This window comes from Schistocerca gregaria, chromosome 1 (genome assembly GCF_023897955.1).
Source record: "Schistocerca gregaria isolate iqSchGreg1 chromosome 1, iqSchGreg1.2, whole genome shotgun sequence".
In the NCBI taxonomy this organism is placed as follows: Eukaryota; Metazoa; Arthropoda; class Insecta; order Orthoptera; family Acrididae; genus Schistocerca; species Schistocerca gregaria.
Window position 1 is genome coordinate 182,852,385 of NC_064920.1, and position 18,990 is coordinate 182,871,374.

Genomic DNA, 18,990 nt, shown 5'->3' on the forward strand with positions numbered 1-18,990 from the left:
GGCGATTGAGACAGCCTTGAAGACGTCGTTCAAGAAGGCTGGTCCCTTGAGAGCTGTTGTAGATCGCAAAATCGTCCACAAAGAGGGAGTCCAAGACATCAGGAAGGAGACAATCCATAACTGGATTTATGGCATGGGCAAACAATACAACTCTTAGCACGGAGCCCTTGGGTACCCCGTTTTCTTTGGAGAAAGTATGGGAGAGAGTAGTGTTCACCCGCACTTTAAATGTGCGCTCTGCCATAAATTCGTGAAGAAAAAGGGGCAACCGACCGCGAAAGCCCCAAGAGAACAGTGTGCGGAGGACGCCTGTCCTCCAACAGCTATCGTATGCTCTCTCCAGATCAAAAAATATTTCTACTGTTTGGCGTTTCCGGAGAAAATTGTTCATGATATAAGTGGAGAGAGCAACAAGATGGTCAACTGCAGAACGATGCTTTCGGAAACCGCATGGGGCAGGTGTTAAAAGACTGCGGGACTCCAGCCACCAAGCTAAACGGCAATTCACCATACACTCCAAAACCTTACGTACACTACTCGTGAGAGAAATGGGGCAATAGCTAGAGGGGAGATGTTTGTCCTTTCCAGGTTTCGGAACAGGAACGACGATAGCTTCCCACCATAGCCTGGGAAAAGTACTGTCGGTCCAAATTCGATTATAAAGGCGAAGGAGTAACGCAGACTATGGTATGATAAATGCAGCAACATTTGGATGTGATTACCATCCTGTCCTGGGGTGGAGGAACGAGAAGAAGAGAGTGCATGTTGGAGTTCCCGCATGGAAAATACAGTGTTGTAGCTTTCGCAATTCTGAGAGGAGAAAGCAAGAGGTCGCACTTCCGGTGCACATTTCTTTCTGGAGAAACGCTGGCGGGTAATTTGAAGAGCTTGAAATCTCAGCAAAGTGTTGACCCAAAGAGTTAGAAATTGCGACGGGGTTCACTACTGTATCATGCGCGACAGTGAGCCCAGAGACCGGGGAGAAAGTAGGCGCACCTGATAACCGTCGAATCCAACTCCAAAGTTCCGAGGAGGGAGTAAAGGTGTTAAGGGTGTTAAATAAACTAGTAAAGAAGTCCCAGCTTGCCTTCTTGCTATCGCTTATGACACAACGGCACTGCACACACAACTGCTTATATAGGATACAATTGGCCAAAGTAGGATGGTGTCTGAAAACGCGAAGGGCATGTCGCCGCTCACGTATTGCGTCACGGCATACCCCGTTCCACCAAGGAACTGGGGGGTGCCGGGGCAATTCGGAGGTGTGAGGTATTGAATGTTCAGCAGCTGTAAGAATAACGTCTGTAATATGAGCGACCTCATCGTCGACGCTAGGAAAGTGAATGGTCATCGAATGTCGCTAGAGACGAAAATAGTGTCCAATTGGCTTGGGCAAACTTCCAGCATCTCGGGCACATATATGGCAGTTGAGGCTGCAACCAAAGGACACATGAAAAGAGGTCACTCGAGTGTGTATCAGCAAGGGCGAACCATTCGAAGCGCCGAGCTAGGGGGAACAGTACCGACTCAAAGGTCCTATTGAGAGAAATTCCTCGTGGAGGTAGACAAAAATGTAGGATCCCAAGTGTTGAGGCAAACAAGATCAGCTTGGTGTAAGACGTCTAGCAATAGAGAGCCACGCGGACAAGGATGTGGAGATCCCCAAAGCGTGTGGTGGGCACTAAAGTCCTCAACCAGCAAATAGGAGGGTGGAAGCTGACCAAGAAGATGAAGGCCATTGGTGTGGACGATGGAATGTATATAGTACAAAGAGAGAAGGTGTATCCAGAAAGGGAAAGACAGACAGCAGCTACTTGGAAGGAAGTGTTTATGGGGATTGGGTGATAATGGAGAGTATGATGGAGAAGAATCATGAGCCTTCCATGTGCTGGAGTGCCTTCAAAAGAGGGGAGATCAAATCGGACTGACTGAAAATGGGGGAAAACAAAGCGATCGTGGGGACGCAGCTTTGTTTCCTGAAGACAGAAGACGACTGGCGAGTAGGATCGTAAGAGGATCATCAATTCATCCTGATTGGCTCGAATGTCGCGCATATTCCAATAGATAATGGACATAGGGTGGACAGAAAATGGAAGAATGTGACCAAGGTTGCCGTCAACTCAACAACTGCTCAGAGCTTGCGACCGACAGTGTGGAATGGCACTCAGTCGAAGATACTGATCCATAGGTTGTTACAGCATAGTCGGCCAACAGCAACATCACTGTTAAATAGCACGAACACACAAACAGGAAAAGCTAATAGTTTAAATTAATATACATAGTGTTTCTACAATAAAAGCAAAGCTTTCACATACAATATTGGTCTCTAAGGTTAATAAGCTGCAAGAGAAGCTAAGCTTTCGCATATAATGTTGATCTTCTTTGCGCGTGTTACACTTAAGATATATCACATAAACGTGCCAGTAAAATTTTTAATAATGACATAAATTTCTGATCTTCAGTGTTTGGAATTATTCTAAATAGCTCGTCATCAAAAAGCTGATTTTTAGATGAGAGTCAAACGCTCTGTGATTTAATAAATTCATGGTACATTCTCGCACATAGTTCAACTTACATAAAAAGGATATTTACTTTGTAAGTAACGCTTTTCAAACCACCATTCATAATATTTTTCCGCAACCTATTAGAAATAGGTTCGCTTCAGCAGTTGCCAGAGAGCACATATAACAGGCAACACCGTGCTTGCGCAGCTATCATGATGTAGGAAGCCCGTATGTATGTACGTGTAAAATATTAAAAGTATATTAAAAACAAAGATTCTAAGACTTACCAAACGGGAAAGCGCCGGCAGACAGGCACAATGAACAAAACACACAAACACACACACAGAATTACTAGCTTTCGCAACCGATGGTTGCTTCTTCAGGAAGGAGAGGGAAAGACGAAAGGATGTGGGTTTAAGGGAGAGGGTAAGGAGTCATTCCAATCCCGGGAGCGGAAAGACTTCCCTTAGGGGAAAAAAAGGACAGGTGTACACTCGCACGCACACACACACACACACACACACACACACACACACACACACACACACATCCATCCGCACATACACAGACACAAGCAGACATATTTCGTGAACCATGCTAAAATGTGTACATTTAAAGTGCATACTTAAGTGCATATTCGTATGTCCAGATTCCCAATGAACTAGGTCTCGACCTGATATTAAGCTTTTCAGTGTGGTTTTTGGGACATAAATTTTCTTGGAGCACCAGTACTGTATTATATCATGTTTGGTTCTTTATTATGCCAAAATGCTATATGTGCTAGAATATGAAAATGTGCAACTGAAATGCAGTGAACAGTTGAAATTAGCCAGTACTGTGGAATTAAACATTTCGTTTCAAATACATTGACTGCATCTGCGGAAAAAGTTTATAAAAGTCAAATTTCTTTAGCAAACCGACAAAAATAACTTCATTGTTTCACAAGGCAATTAATGCTTGACTGTCAGAAAAGTGGAAATAAAATAAAATCCGAAGCTAATGACATATTTTAGCCTTTCGTAACTATATGAATACATTTTAATTAACTTGATAGCTCCCGGCCACAGATATCCGTTTTGTTTTCATTGGACGTGATAGTAAACAAGGGGGAAACAACAAAATCACTAAATGTTAACACGGGTCACGTGGAGACTACCCACTATAATTCAGACTGCTCTGCGCATCAGTCCTGGATCTACGTTATTTGCTAACCGGGTCAATACTTTAAAAAAAAAAAAAAAAAAAAAAAAAAAAACGAATTTTCAAGTATATGTTCATCTTGTGCCGCATATCTTTCTGAAAAGCCTGTAACATAAAACACACGTGTTCGATGAAATGTTACGACATATTATTTGTGCCTAAGTGTGCCAAAGTGCAGTGCCACGCCCCTTCATAAAGCATTCTTCTACCCAGTGTGCGATTTGTGCTTTTACTATGGGGTTAGTATAATTATATATGTTACTAGCTTGGACCGTAGCGTTACCCACGGTTAAACAGTTATTTATAAGTAGATGTTAATGCCGAACCTCACTATTCATGTGTATGCACTATCATAAAAGCCATCCCTTGTTATATCTTTAAAAATACATTAGAGGTAAAGCTTATTTACAAAATCATCTACATAGAGGTATACGAGGGGAATTCAAAAAGTCAAGGCATATTTGTGAAAAGCTTTACTTATTCTGATGATAGAAAACTGAAACATGCGTTATTTTTCTATGTAACCTCCATGGACTTCAATGCAGTTTTCCTGACATTTTACGAGTTTTTTTTATTTCATCAGAAAACACGTTTTTAGGTTGCATCTGTAACCAATTTCGCACTGCAGCAATGACGTCTTCATCACTTTCAAATCTTTCTCCCTGTAGCACTTCCGTTAAGGGTCCAAACATGTGAAAATCATTTGGAGCTAGGTGTGGACTGTACGGTGGATGCTCCAGCACCTTGAATCTGCTCTTAAGGAAATCAGAAATTTTGCTTTGTTTGAATGACATCCTGAAATTCCGTAGTTCTTACAGGCCCAGACGCACTCAACTCACTAATGAAGTGGGAACGTGTGAAGATCGCCGTGTGTTTAGTGGACGCGAGGCAACGAACGAACAGCACCAATTAATTTGGAGTACGCGATGCTGGGCAGCCTGTGTTCAGCTCCACCCACGTGGTTCGCGGCTAGCGAAGTCAGACTGTCCAATCCCGTCTGGTAGTTAACGTTGAAAGGTGGCCTAACGGTAAATGTTCGCATGGGTACCTGGCCGGTCACCACCCTGTGTCAGGGCCTGGGATGATTCCTTTAGCCCAGCTCACCCAAGTCTGCGGTACGTCTGCTGCGGTATGACTGCCACACTACTTCCCTCGCAAGCTCTCAAGTAAATGGTTGATGCACCTTACATGAAACCAACAATGACAACATGAGAATGGTGATTTAGTTCTAAATGTTTTGAAATGCTTAACTACTACATATTACTTTTTAAGAATTAATAAGCAATCATATTAACAGTATTAATAGTAAGACTGTATTAAAAACTTTCAGTGTTCGGCTCCACAAATTTAAATTATATGTAAAGTTTTACTCCAGTGCATGGGAAATAAACATCCCAGGTTGGGATGCATAAACTAATACCAGAGGAGGGGATGGACTGTTGCAGAGGTGAGAGGGGGGGGGGGGGGGGGGGGGAAATCCCCTCCCTACATCCCCCCCTGCAAATCGCACACTGCTTCTACCACACATTTATGAATTTTTCTCTGTGGAATTGAAACATGTATATTTTGTAATGGATGCCATCAAACAATATTCAGGACAGTGGAAACTGAAATGTCCTATGGTGCCTCTCCTGCTCCTAGTCAGCCGGTTTGACAGCCTGCCCCTCCTTTAAATAAATTAAAAAAAAATAAATAAATAAAAATAAATAAATAGAAAAAATCTCTGTTAATAGAGGATGGGATTATTTGTAATCGGAAGAACAAGAACTCTTCAGAAAATCTGCACTCTATTGCCTATTAACTAAAACTTGCTGCTTTGTGCGATATAAAATGAAATATAAGATACTTAAAACCAATAAGGACAAGAGATAAGCAAGAAATTACACATTTCTTCAATCCTTAGCTCCTAGCATTTTTTTCTCTCTCTAATCTTGCTACAGCTTTACATGGCATGCTATCCTTTCTGCGAAAGGATCTATTACCTCAAAGTTTGTCAAAAGTTTTGCTACATGAAAAATCGAATTGTCGTTATCTAATACTGAAAAAGCTGTTAACACAAATAATACCCAAGACTGGTGTGGTTTCTCGATCTGATTATGTCTATTTTGTCACTGTCTGCTAGATAAAACAAAATAGGCCTTTATAATGGTGCAGCAATTTTGTAACACACACCAAATAAATGAGACTATTTTGGCACAAATGGCCATTTCTGAAACAAGACAGAATATAGTTCACGAAGTACCAATATCAAATGCCTATTAGGAGGCCTACTACAAGCAACAAGCTTTATGTTAGGAAACAGTTTCACATTTCATTCATAGCATCAGTTTCTCAAGTATGAGATTGAAAAAGAGGATTACGAAATGTTTATATAAATTTGGAATAGTCTTATTCTTCCATAATTTGTGGGATGTCCCCATTTCTTCTCCTTCCTTGTTCTAACAAATAATCTTGTCATCAGCAATTCTGTAGCTATACGTGCCATTGTCAAAATTTGTTTGATGATTACCTTCACTAACCCTGCCAGAATCACAAGTTTAGTTATCTTGCGATCGTTTTCCGGTTAGGCACTATTACGTGTTCGTACGACATGTATTCTGAGTTATTTCCAAAATAGAACTTAAGCGGCTGTTAGCTGGGGACTGTACATTTGGTTCTTACTAGTATAGTCATTTGGCCAAACATTTTCTGTCAAAATTTCATCTTTCTCACCTGTTATTCCTATGTCATCTATTTCCATTCTGGTAGTCTGAATCTATAGATTTCACTAGTAGTTATAACTACACTGATCATTCGCAAACCCAATCAACCACATAATGAGACAGAGATTGGCATTCATCCGTTCGGCTTTACTCCGCTCAGCTCATATAGCCCCGTCCTCTTGTCTGCGGAAAGTTTATTTCTAGATGCGACAAGGATTCTCCTGACAGAGAGATCACGCATTCAAAAATCAACTTATGATTCATTCAGAAATCATCTTAAATATGGTCAAAAATGTTTAAAAACTAACAGGGAAGCATTTCAAAATAATATGAATAATCGACAGACAAATGTGCACTGGATGCTAGGGGCTTTGTGAAACAAGTTCTTTTCCTCAAGAATATGAATTTGGCACCCCCTTTTCCCGGTAGCGTCTAGCTCCTTGCTGCAACTGCTTGCACAGCTAACAGCCACATTCCTGTAGCCAGAAGTGCGGGAGGATCTCCAGCTCAAATGTGACTCAACTGTGCATGCGCACGATCCCGCTCGTAACTAAAACAAATCTATTTTAAACAGCCGTGACTTCATGCTCATCAGAGGCAATTTGTTGTTATGAAGCAATGCATAGTGTTCCTAAAGCCTTTGACACATTTCGCTGCTGCCAGATGCTTGCATGAGCACTGTGTGTCGTCATCGTATATGGCACATTTCCTTTGCAATTTAAGTTATTTTCATTTTTTTCCCCACGTTTATGTTTTATTGCTGAAATATTACTCTGCAGTAGCAGGATACAGTAACATCCTTTGTTAGAGTACCGGTTCTTACCAGTCAAAATTACAAACGTTTAACTGAAAACTAAAACAATGAAAAATTCTGGGCTTTTCCCGGTTTTCTCCCAGATGAAAAAATTCATGGCTTTTCCCGAATCTCTCAGTTGTCCCGGGGTGTATACACCCTGTTTATGGAGTTCATTCTGTGTTTAACTGCAAACAGGATTGTCAACACACTTCCACTCAGGACTGTCCTGCTGCAAAAGCTGTAGCTAAGATCAAAGAACTTTTTCTACAGAAGTGTGCAATAAGAACATTGCATGAAGTCTACAAACTTGCCAAGTCACAACCACAACACTAAGAGTGAGAAGAAGGGAAAAAAATAATTAATTAATTTAAAGTTTGGAATGGAATATTGTATTCTGAAGGAACGGTTCTTTACTGACTGAAGGTACGAATAAGGCAGGAAATTGAAAAACTAAGCAAACACAAAGTAAAGAATATCTGATTAGTCACTTCTCTTGCAATTAATGAGAATATTTGGATTCAAAGATTTAATTTTTCACAATTCTAATGTGTGTATTAAACAGGTCTTTGCTTTGTAAGTCAAAAGAAAACTGATATGGCTATCTAAAGTAAATGGTTTATTTTCAGTAATATATAAAAATGGCATTGAGTAGTGTGAGAGAACCAGAGCATTCTTTTCTAAAGTAGCTGGTTTTCTCATTGCGAAATTTTGAATGGATAACAACAGAATTATATGTACAAGACATATGAGTAAACAGCTGGCATGTAAATGTATAAGAAAGAGAAAATATTACTACAACGGAATGAATGATGAATTCAGCTTTAAAACAGAATCTTACATATGATAACAACAAAAAATAATATTTACTTTAAAAGTGTGTGGGAACAGGTAAATAAATATTATGTAAGGAAAAAGCACATAAAACTCCGTACATAAACCCAAAATGAACTGTCAAGACCTCCCAACAAGTTCAAAATTGCTCCTGCCAAAGCAACCTATTTGAAAACTTTATACCAGTCCACCATTCTTCGTTAAATAGCTATTTATTCCGTTTACTTTTTCCCTATTTCACTTTGATGTTTTCACTTAATCTTAAACACTCATCACATTGCTAATTTTCGTTTCAGTTTACCACATGGTGTCCCTTTAAACACGTGCCTGCTGGTGACAGTTCTGTATAGCTCTTAAGTGATGTAATCCTCTCTTCCTTTTTTTTCTTGCCCGAGTTGCTTCCATTTTGCTTTCCATTGATTTTCTCATTTCCTCTAGCTTTTCGCCATGACTTGCACCTGTCATATGACTTAATACAATTGTATTTTCGCAGAAACATTTGCAAACACTACAAAAAAAACCATTGTCTGTCAAACTAAACTGAGTTCTAGGAATAATATTGTTTAGAATACCTGGTATATTCAACATCTGTTTACTTGAGGACTTATTTGCCAGTTCTATGTTTTGTAATACAGTTATCCGATTTAGGTGACTTAATTTAGAAATGTGTGTCTTTACACCGAGTAAGTCTCTCTCTATCTTTTCATTACAAAGGGAGCAAACTACTTTTCCAGAATGAATCCTGAAGAATTTTTTGTTAATGTGAAATGGTGCATGAAAATATGTCCATATATCATCTAATCTGACTGCATGTTTTGTTGATATTATCTGGTGTGTGTTCTCTACAATAGTAGTAGTGTCAGCAAGTGAGCAGGAAACATCAGAATACACAGAAACAGATTCTATGCTTTCACAACCGTTATTTGGAACAGTATTCAAAAGTGAGCAGGAAACAGCAGAACACACAGGAATAGATGCTGTACTTTCACAGCTATTACTTGGAACAAAATCAGTACGTGAGCAGGCAACTGCAGAACACACTGAAACGGAAGCAGTACTGGTACTTTCAAAGCTGCTTTGAAAAATTCCAGGCCCTTTAGCAGAACTGTTCTTTGCAGTTACTAGTTTCTTTTTATGCTTCTTTCCTTTCAAATGATCATACACTGCGTATTTAGTACAAAGTATACAGTCACATACTGTACACTTAAATTGCCCTTTCTTGTGCCTTATGACACCATATTGATCAAGTTCTCTATCACACAGTTCCTCTCCTCTCTGAACAGGTATATCAGCTCTTTCGTCTCTCCTAGGAGAATGAGGAGCTCCTTTCTCCCCCTTGTTACAACTGATTTTTCTCTCTTTTACCAACATAGCAGATTCCGTATCAGAAGTAGTGAAAGCAACAGGAGATTTTTTATCATCAAATGGTGTCTCTGCTTGGCAAGACACAGAAGTTTTACAACTAACTTCTCCTTGTAGTCCTCTGTGAATGTCGTAATCTTTACTATCACCACCACCACCGGATTCACATTCCTTTTGCTTTCTAGTCTCACTGTTGACATTTTGCAATCGAACACACTCTTCATTACTTTTATTCTGAGTAATTTTGTCAGCAGGTTTAGCACATGCATTACCTCCCACAAGTCTACCTAACACACATGCATTTTTCTCATCACCAGCAATATGTACTGTCATCCCATTATTTATAGTATCACATGCTGTCTGAACTGTTGGAGTGTAACTACTACCTGCAGTGAATTCAACTAAATCTACAACTTCATCTGAGTCATGTACTTCTGATTTTATATTTTTGGCACAGTGCACATCTGACTTCTGTACGTTTGTGTGTTTTGTTCCTTCAGTATCCACTGATACAAAATTCCCTGAGTGCTTACTGATTCCAGTCTCTGAAAATAATGTAACTGAAAACTCAGTATTACTGGAAACTGGTATTTCCGTCTTTATACTTTTGGCTCCGCTTCTGCTTACCTCAGAGCCTCTTCTCTTCCTAGTTCCCTCAGACAGAACAGGCTCCCCTTTTTGTTCATATGATGACAGAGTTAAATAGTCAACTCTCAGTCCTACAAGTTCTTCATTTAACTTGTTCAACAATATATTAACATGCACTAATCTACGATATATTTTAGGTGTTGTATCATTTTTCTCAAAGTAAGGCAATAAAGCTTCATAGTTCCTCATGCAGCATGTGAAAGTATCATTCATCAAGTTGGCCAATTCACCAACTGATGTATTTAAATCTCCTGTTGTTTCCTCGTAACTCATTGTGACGAACTGCAGAAGTTACTGGTCCTGAACACTACTGAGCCAAATCCTGAAATAAGAGAGAGACTTTTCAGACATGGTTCACTGGGACATAATTCAATACTAGTTCACTTGCAGCACTATGCTATATTTAATTTAACTAAGGTACTGTGACATGAAATCAGAAGGAATGTGTATATAAAAGCTGATGCCTCTGAATATGAAAAATAAATTACAGATTAATATTACGTTGATGATGGATTTGGGATGTTCAAAACCAAGGTCATCAGCTCTCTTACTGCATACCACATGGTTTGAACTCTGTCAGTTCTCTTATGCACAGTTGCAGTGATCTTTCCTCAGGAAAACACATTAGCAGTTTTCTTCAGACTGTCTGCCTACTGCTGACAGAAATACGTGGTTCAATACTTATGAGAACCAGTTTAATAGGTATTGTGTTATGTATTAAAACCAACAACCGTTTGGAAACTTATTAAGCTATGATACTTGTAATATGACAGAATTTTCATGCACAGTACTGCCTTTGCTGGCTGAGTGAAGTACTGATATTTTTTAAAAATGCAATTAACAAGTTTTTCTCATTACTACGATGTGAGGTAATTACAAAGTGTGTATTTCTTACGTTACATGTCTGAATGGGGGTTGGAGCAATAAGGCCAAGTATACTTCACCATCACTGTGGCAGAGCGACAGTGACATCATTAGGTGACAGTTAGGATTCAGCCAATGACAACTAAAATATACCACCATTTTGCTCACAGTCACTGCACCAATTATTACTTTAAATGTAAATGTTCAGTTAGTATGTTGCACCTCAATGAAAGGCTGTCTGTTAGACTATATGATTGTGTTTGCAAGACACTTTTGTAATTGTGATATTTTATTACTTACTGGAAAGGCAATACATATTTCATTAAAACTAAACTATGCTGTCTGAAAAGTTTATTAGAAAAATCATTATCCAATCTTATTGGAAGATCTAGTGATGGTATCATCAAGTGAACTTTTTCGCATAATTTTAAGAATGCTCAGTGACCACATGAACAAATTTGACTTGCACAAGAGTTTTTGGGATATTAAAAATTTGCTTAATGCAAAGACTTTTCTAGTATTACGAGTTACGAATACAAACATTACAGAATAAATGTACCGGATATCTAGTGGAAGAAAATTTTTTCTCCAGCTGATGCTATCGCAACAACGGAGTAAAGGGAAAAATTCTATATGCAAATACTGTTGTTGTTGTCTTCAGTCCTGAGACTGGTTTGATGCAGCTCTCCATGCTACTCTATCCTGTGCAAGCTTCTTCATCTCCCAGTATCTACTGCAACCTACATCCTTCTGAATCTGCTTAGTGTATTCATCTCTTGGTCTCCCTCTATTATTTTTACCCACCACACTGCACTCCAATACTAAATTGGTGATCCCTTGATGCATCAGAACATGTCCTACCAACCGATCCCTTCTTCTGGTCAAGTTGTGCCACAAACTTCTCTTCTCCACAATCCTATTCAATAATTCCTCATTAGTTATGTGATCTACCCATCTAATCTTCAGAGTTCTTCTGTAGCACCACATTTCAAAAGCTTCTATTGTCTTCTTGTCCAAACTATGTATCGTCCATGTTTCACTTCCATACATGGCTACACTCCATACAAATACTTTCAGAAAAGACTTCCTGACACTTAAATCTATACTCGATGTTAACAAATTTCTCTTCTTCAGAAACGCTTTCCTTGCCATTGCCAGTCTACATTTTATATCTTCTCTACTTTGACCATCATCAGTTATTTTGCTCCCCAAATAGCAAAACTTCTTTACTACTTTAAGTGTCTCATTTCCTAATCTAATTCCCTCAGCATCACCTGACTTAATTCGACTACATTCCATTATCCTCGTTTTATTTTTGTTGGTGGTCATCTTATATCCTCCTCTCAAGACACTGTCCATTCCATTCAACTGCTCTTCCAAGTCCTTTGCTGTCTCTGACAGAATTACAATGTCATCGGCGAACCTCTAAGTTTTTATTTCTTCTCCATGGATTTTAATACCTACTCCGAATTTTTCTTTTGTTTCCTTTACCGCTTGCTCAATATACAGATTGAATAACATCGGGGAGAGGCTACAACCCTGTCTTACTCCGTTCCCAACCACTGCTTCCCTTTCATGTCCCTCAGCTCTTATAACTGCCATCTGCCTTCTGTACAAATTGTAAATAGCCTTTCGCTGCCTGTATTTTACCCCTGCCACCTTTAGAATTTGAAAGAGAGTATTCCAGTCAACATTGTCAAAAGCTTTCTCTAAGTCTACAAATGTTAGAAAAGTAGGTTTGCCTTTCCTTAACCTTTCTTCTAAGATAAGTCGGAAGGTCAGTAGTGCCTCACGTGTTCCAGTATTTCTACGGAATCCAAACTGATCTTCCCCGAGGTCGGCTTCTACCAGTTTTTCCATTCGTCTGTAAATAATTCGTGTTAGTATTTTGCATCTATGGCTTATTAAACTGATTGCTTGGTAATTTTCACATCTGTCGATACCTGCTTTCTTTGGGATTGGAATTATTATATTCTTCTTGCAGTCTGAGGGTATTTCGCCTGTTTCATCCATCTTGCTAACCAGATGGTAGAGTTTTGTCAGGACTGGCTCTCCCAAGGCCATAAGTAGTTCTAATGGAATGTTGTCTACTCCGGGGGCCTTGTTTCAACTCAGGTCTTTCAGTGCTCTGTCAAACTCTTCACGCAGTATTGTATCTCCCATTTCATCTTCATCTACAACCTCTTCCATTTCCATAACATTGTGCTCAAGTACATCGCCCTTGAATAAACCCTCTATATACTCCTTCCACCTTTCTACTTTCCCTTCTTTGCTTAGAACTGGGTTTCCATCTGAGCTCTTGATATTCATACAAGTGGTTTGATATTCATACAAGTGGTTCCCTTTTCTCCAAAGGTCTCTAAGTTTCCTGTAGGCAGTATCTATCTTACCCCTAGAGAGATAAGCCTCTACATCCTTACAGTTGTCCTCTAGCCATCCCTGGTTAGCCATTTTGCACTTCCTGTCGATCTCATTTTTGAGACGTTTGTATTCCTTTTTGCCTGCTTCATTTATTGCATTTTTATATTTATTTTATATATGCAAATACTATAGCAATGAAAAGCAAATATGATTCTGAAGTGGTTATCTGGATATTAACTACAGAATACTCTTGAAAGAACTTTCATACAAAGTGCAATAATACTGAATACAACTACATAATTAAATATTTAGACAGAAAAAATATTTACGGTCAGGAAGCACCAGTCCCACACACATATAAATTAAGGGCACAATGAAAATATTCATCTTGTCATTTCCATAATGGGTCTTAAGTAGTGGAGAATTTAGTGCATGGAGGTATAATATGGGGCACTGCCATTACGTCACAACCTTGAAGCAGACATCTGTCATGTTAGCTGCCTGAAACATTAGCTTCTAGTGGAAGTGTTTTGATCAAAAATGACATTTCATTTGTCGGTGTACAGATCATTCTAATTATAGCCTGAAAGTGTATGGAAATCACATTTAATTCATAAGTGGACTCAATCAAGCAATATTTTCTTTTATATATGGGCATTTTGGTTGTGATTTTTACTCTTACTGTAATGGTTTTATTTCTGTCATTTGACTTTAGATTTCCTATCAATCCAACTCAAAAAGCTCCTTGGGTGAAAGATGTGATAAGGAAAGATTGGAAACTGACCAAACACTGCAAAATATGTTCTCAGTATTTTGGGAAGAGAACACAGACCAAACATCAGTTTTATCTGTCTCTAGAAAGGAAACTGCTGAACTACAAAAGTAGCTTTTTCGCATAGTATACTTCTGATCTTTGTTATTCAAAACATACAACAAATACAAAGTTACACCAATAACACAAAATTGTTGTTTTACTCAATCAAATATGCATTTAAGACAGAAAAATGTTTGCAAATGCCTCCCTGGTGTATTGTAATTCACAAAAGCACTGCAATTATTTTCTATTTAAAATAAATGTTGCATTCACAGGACAGAAATAAAGAAGAAGAAGAAGCAGTAGTCTGCTGAAGCTTTGGGGCACCAAATATGGCAACACCAGCTTCAAATCAACATTCACCATTAGTCTGTAATGCCATCTCTCATTATTACAGCTCCACGTTTTAGTGTGCATCTCTCCTTATTATAGCTCCATGTTTTAGTATATGTCACTATGTTTAATGAAATTTGTCTTAACAAATGAGCCAGAGTGATTAAAAGGTTGCTACTCACTGTACAAATGATGAGGTTACAACAAAAATTCATGGGAATTTTAGCATCCCCTTTACAATGGTGTCTTCGTAGCTGAATAAAACCGCACTGTTTCTCTACTTGAGATACTACTTAATGGAACAAGAATCATCTGCATAAAACTGCTAGGACTGCCTGTTATATGTGAATGGTTGACTACTTAATAAAGAACAGAGGGGTGCAATAACTCAGAGCACAATGACCCACACTACCCCACACTTTACTAGCTATTAAAATCTGCCTTAAAATGTGGTTATTGTCAGCTATTGTGGTGGACATATCTCCAACCAAGCACAGAGTTGTCCTTGTTTCAGTATATGAAACACAAGTAAGTAAAATATTCCACAAGCTTCACATACTGGTGCAGAGGAGGAAACTATCAACAGCAGTCTCTTAATCTTAACCCGAGGAGATCGAATTTATTAACTGCAGTGTCTTGTTTGCCATCTCCAAAAATTTGTCTTCCCAGTGAAGTATGACTCTTTTGACCAATATTGAGATGACAGAATGGTATGGAACATGTCCCAGAGAAAGTAGAATGGCTCTACAAGGCTAGAGAAAATATAACTACAACTACAGGAGTACTCAGTAAATGAAAATGGTATGTATATTGCATAAATTTAGTGTCATTCCCTTTCTACACAACCTGTCAGTAATCAGGGAAATCAGGAAAACATTCAGGGACTAATAATTATATCTATCACTTCTTGCAAAATTTTTTGTCATCTTTATTCAAGCTTCTGCCAATTCCTGTTATTTGGTTTTTCTAAAAGCTTCTCATGGCAACACATCAAACTGCAGACAATACGCTCTTCCCTATTCTACAAAGACCAGACTTCCCATTAGTTCAACTTAGATAAACAACCTTCAGTAAGAAATCACAATACATTCTATGATAATATCTAGTTAACCTGTACATTACCAACAACTTGTCACAAATCAGATTAGATTAGATTAGATTAGTTTTTCGTTCCATAGATCTGTGCTGGGGAGATCCTCGTGGATGTGGAAAATGTCAATATTTTTTTAAGCTGAAATAATAATACTAATAGAATGAATATATACAATACATCATTTGTTTCTACTAAAAAATTTGTCAATGAAGGAGGAGGAGGAGTTGGCCACTACTAAGTCTTTCAGGCTCCTTTTAAACTGATCTTTACTTGTAACTAAATTTTTTATGTTTGCTGGCCAATTATTGAAGATGAGTGTTACTGAGTAGTGGACCCCTTTCTGAACTAAAGTAATTGCTTTTAAGTCCTTGTGCAGATCATTTTTGTTCCTGGTATTGTATGTATGAACTGAGCCATTTGTTGGAAAAAGAGATATATTATTTAGGACAAATTTCATTAAGGAGTAAATATACTGAGAGGCAGTAGTTAGTATATCCAGTTCTTTGAAGAGGTTTCTACAGGACGTCCGTGAATTTACTCCACAAATAAAACGTATTACACGCTTTTGGACTCTGAAAACTTATTTGACTTTAAGAGTTACCGCAAAATATCATACAATATGACATTATGGAATGAAAGTAGGCAAAGTACGCAAGCTTTTTCATTTTTATGTCGCCTATGTCAGCTAACACTCGAATTGCAAATACAGATTTGTTAAGCTGTTTCTGCAGTTCTGTGGTGTGCAGATCAAACAGGATATGTAATTCTGGATTCCCACTTGTCACAGGAACTCAATCAATAATGTCTATTTATGAGACACACAAATGATAAGTATCCCCATATGATTGTACCTGATAAATGCTGCTGCTGTAATTTGCTGTACAAACTATATGATTTGCAGGAGGGTTTGTAGAAGGTCCATGGTTGGTGTTGTGACTGTCAACTCTTAACCTGCAAAGAAATCAGCACAACTAAACTACAGGGTGAACCAGAACTCTGACAAACTTTTGAATGTTGTTCTGGGATATTTCCTGATTATTTTAGTTTAGGGTACCCATGGTCTTCTGTAGCTCATTAAGGAATAACAATATAATTATGACTTACATAGTTTCTTACCACTGTCACCTTTGTTTCTGTTAAAATGCCTTCACAACAGAGAAAAAGCTTGTAATATGCACTCACTGAAACAAACTACACAGAACAGAGAGTAATGCAATGTTTTCAGATTTGACAGAACAGCTGAGCTTATGCTCTTCTAAGGTAATCAGTGAACCCATACAGATGCGTATCAGCTGTCTTTTCATCATTATCACTTACTGCAGAAATAACACGCTGAAAAAACAAACCCAAAACAGAATTGAGCAGTACTTAATGTAAGCTCAAGAGCCAAGAATATAGTGGGAATTACAGTTGTCAGTGGCTTGTACTGTAAATGAATGGAACACATTTATTTTCAAACAAGACACAGTGCATACAACTGACACTTGCACTGTTGCGCAGATATTTTCACTGCAAAGCAAGTACAACCATAAATTTGGGTAAAACATCACATGAAATGCAATTGCTCTCAATGAGCCACCTGAGACCTAGAGTCTCTTCCACCAAAATACTCAGAAAACATCCCTGAACAACTGCTGGAATTCTGTCAATAGAGTTCTGGTTAACCCTGTATCGTGATCACTAGTCAGAGACATCACATGGATAATTAAGTGTGATGGTTTGGTATCATGTAAAATAGAATGACACTGCAATTCTTACAACAATAAATGCAATGGGCAGAACACCACTAATTAAGAATGTAATGACGAAGTGTAGCTGCACTATCTGCCCTTACAATGTAATACTGCCTTTTTTCCTGGACCTGGATCAAATCTGATGAAAGATCATTCTTGTTCAACCTGTGTCACAGATCATTCAGGGAAATGAGGACACACACAGATGGAGGTACATAATTCATAATTTTTTTTATTTAGTTTCATTTTGATCACATTGTTAAGTCCCTATATTTGTCAGACATGAATTGTTCCAAAAACAATTTCTTTATGAAGTTGCCATATAACATTTTTCACATTTACTGTAGTGTATGAAAACTTGAAGATGCGAAGAGAAATAAGAAAATGTTCTATAAAATGATGGAAAACAAAAGGAAGGCTTCTGAAGTACCAAGATGGAAACATAGGATGGTACTGTGACTGAAGATCCAGGGAATATAAAAGATCTCTGGAAAGAACATTTTAAGAAACTGTTAAACACTGAGGAGCAGGTAACGAGGAAACAACAAATTGAGAGAAGCTGGGAAGCAGAATTAGGACAAATTATACTGGAAGAAATGGAAATAGCTGTGAAGAAGATGAATGGGGGGAAGTCCCAGAACCTGATGAAGTATTAGTGGACATAAGAGCAGTATGTCCAGTGGGAATGCAGTGGCTGTATAGAGTACTATCAAGTGTAAGGAGAAATAGTACAATACCTGACTACTGGAGGAGACATTGTTCCCACCTACAAAAAAGGCAATAAAAGACTTTGTAAAAACTACAGAGGAATAACCCTTATGAGTCATACAGTCAAGATTTTTTAAAGAATTTTACTAAATCGAATAAGTGAAAAGACAGAAAAGGAGCTGAGTGAAGAACAGCATGGTTTTAGGAAAGGAAGAAGCACGATCGACCCGATATTTTCTATCCGTCAACTGATGGAAAAAGTTGGGAGTATAACAAAAGGGTGATAATGGTTTTTATAGACATAGAAAAGGCATATGACTCAGTTAACAGGAAAAGACTCTGGGAAGAAATGAAGAAGATATAGAAGATGGATGCAGTAATGTAATAAAGACAATGTTCAGAGGACACAATTGTAAAATTAGAACACCATTGGGGGAACTCTGAATACTTCGAAATAAGACAAGGACTTAGGCAAGGAAGTATTCTATCTCCTGCACTTTTTAATGTTGTGATGGAGGGAATGAATAGAGCAGTTAAAAATATAGTAAAAGACAAAAAGATGATTTTTGCAGATGATATGGTAATATGGGGTGATAAAGAGCTGGATGTACAGTTACAACTTGATGTGTGGAAGGAAATAATGAAAGGTATGGATTAAAAATAAAGATAAGAGTGAAGTAATGGTATTTGGAAGAGAGAAAGGACTCAACGGAAATATTACCTTGAATGGAGAACCCCTCGTAGTGGCAGAAAGTTTCACTTATTTAGGGAGTAAAATATCTAGGGATGAAAGGATAACTAACGAAATTAATAGGTTACAGCAGGGAGGAAATTTCTACCAAACAATAAAACACCTGATTTAGAATAAGGAAGTTTCAGAAAAAGCAAAACTCCTTACGTATAAGAATTATTACTTCCCTATTGTCATCTATGGTGGAGAATGAAATTTCTCAGAGGAGTTAAGGGAAAAACAAGAATGGACAGAGTAAGGAATGTAGAGATTAGAAAGGATCTTAAATAATAAAGTATGAAACAAGAAAA

The 18,990-nt window shown here is 38.1% G+C and overlaps 1 protein-coding gene across 10 annotated transcripts in view; it reads right to left on the reverse strand.

Moving 5' to 3' along the window:
- LOC126336310 (uncharacterized) overlaps positions 1–18,990 on the reverse strand; it is a 205,046-nt gene that overhangs the window by 136,306 nt on the left and 49,750 nt on the right. For 6 of the 10 annotated variants that reach the window (XM_049999875.1, XM_049999905.1, XM_049999898.1 and 3 more), the window contains one exon: positions 7,798–10,365. The exons of 1 other annotated variant lie outside the window; for it this stretch is intronic. In XM_049999875.1, the coding sequence (XP_049855832.1) occupies positions 8,349–10,316 (1,968 nt within the window). In that variant the 5' untranslated portion in view covers positions 10,317–10,365 and the 3' untranslated portion in view covers positions 7,798–8,348. Of the gene's footprint in view, positions 1–7,797; positions 10,366–16,359; positions 16,460–18,990 lie in introns of those variants that run through there. 3 more of the 10 variants (XM_049999923.1, XM_049999891.1, XM_049999915.1) reach the window with 1 other exon arrangement.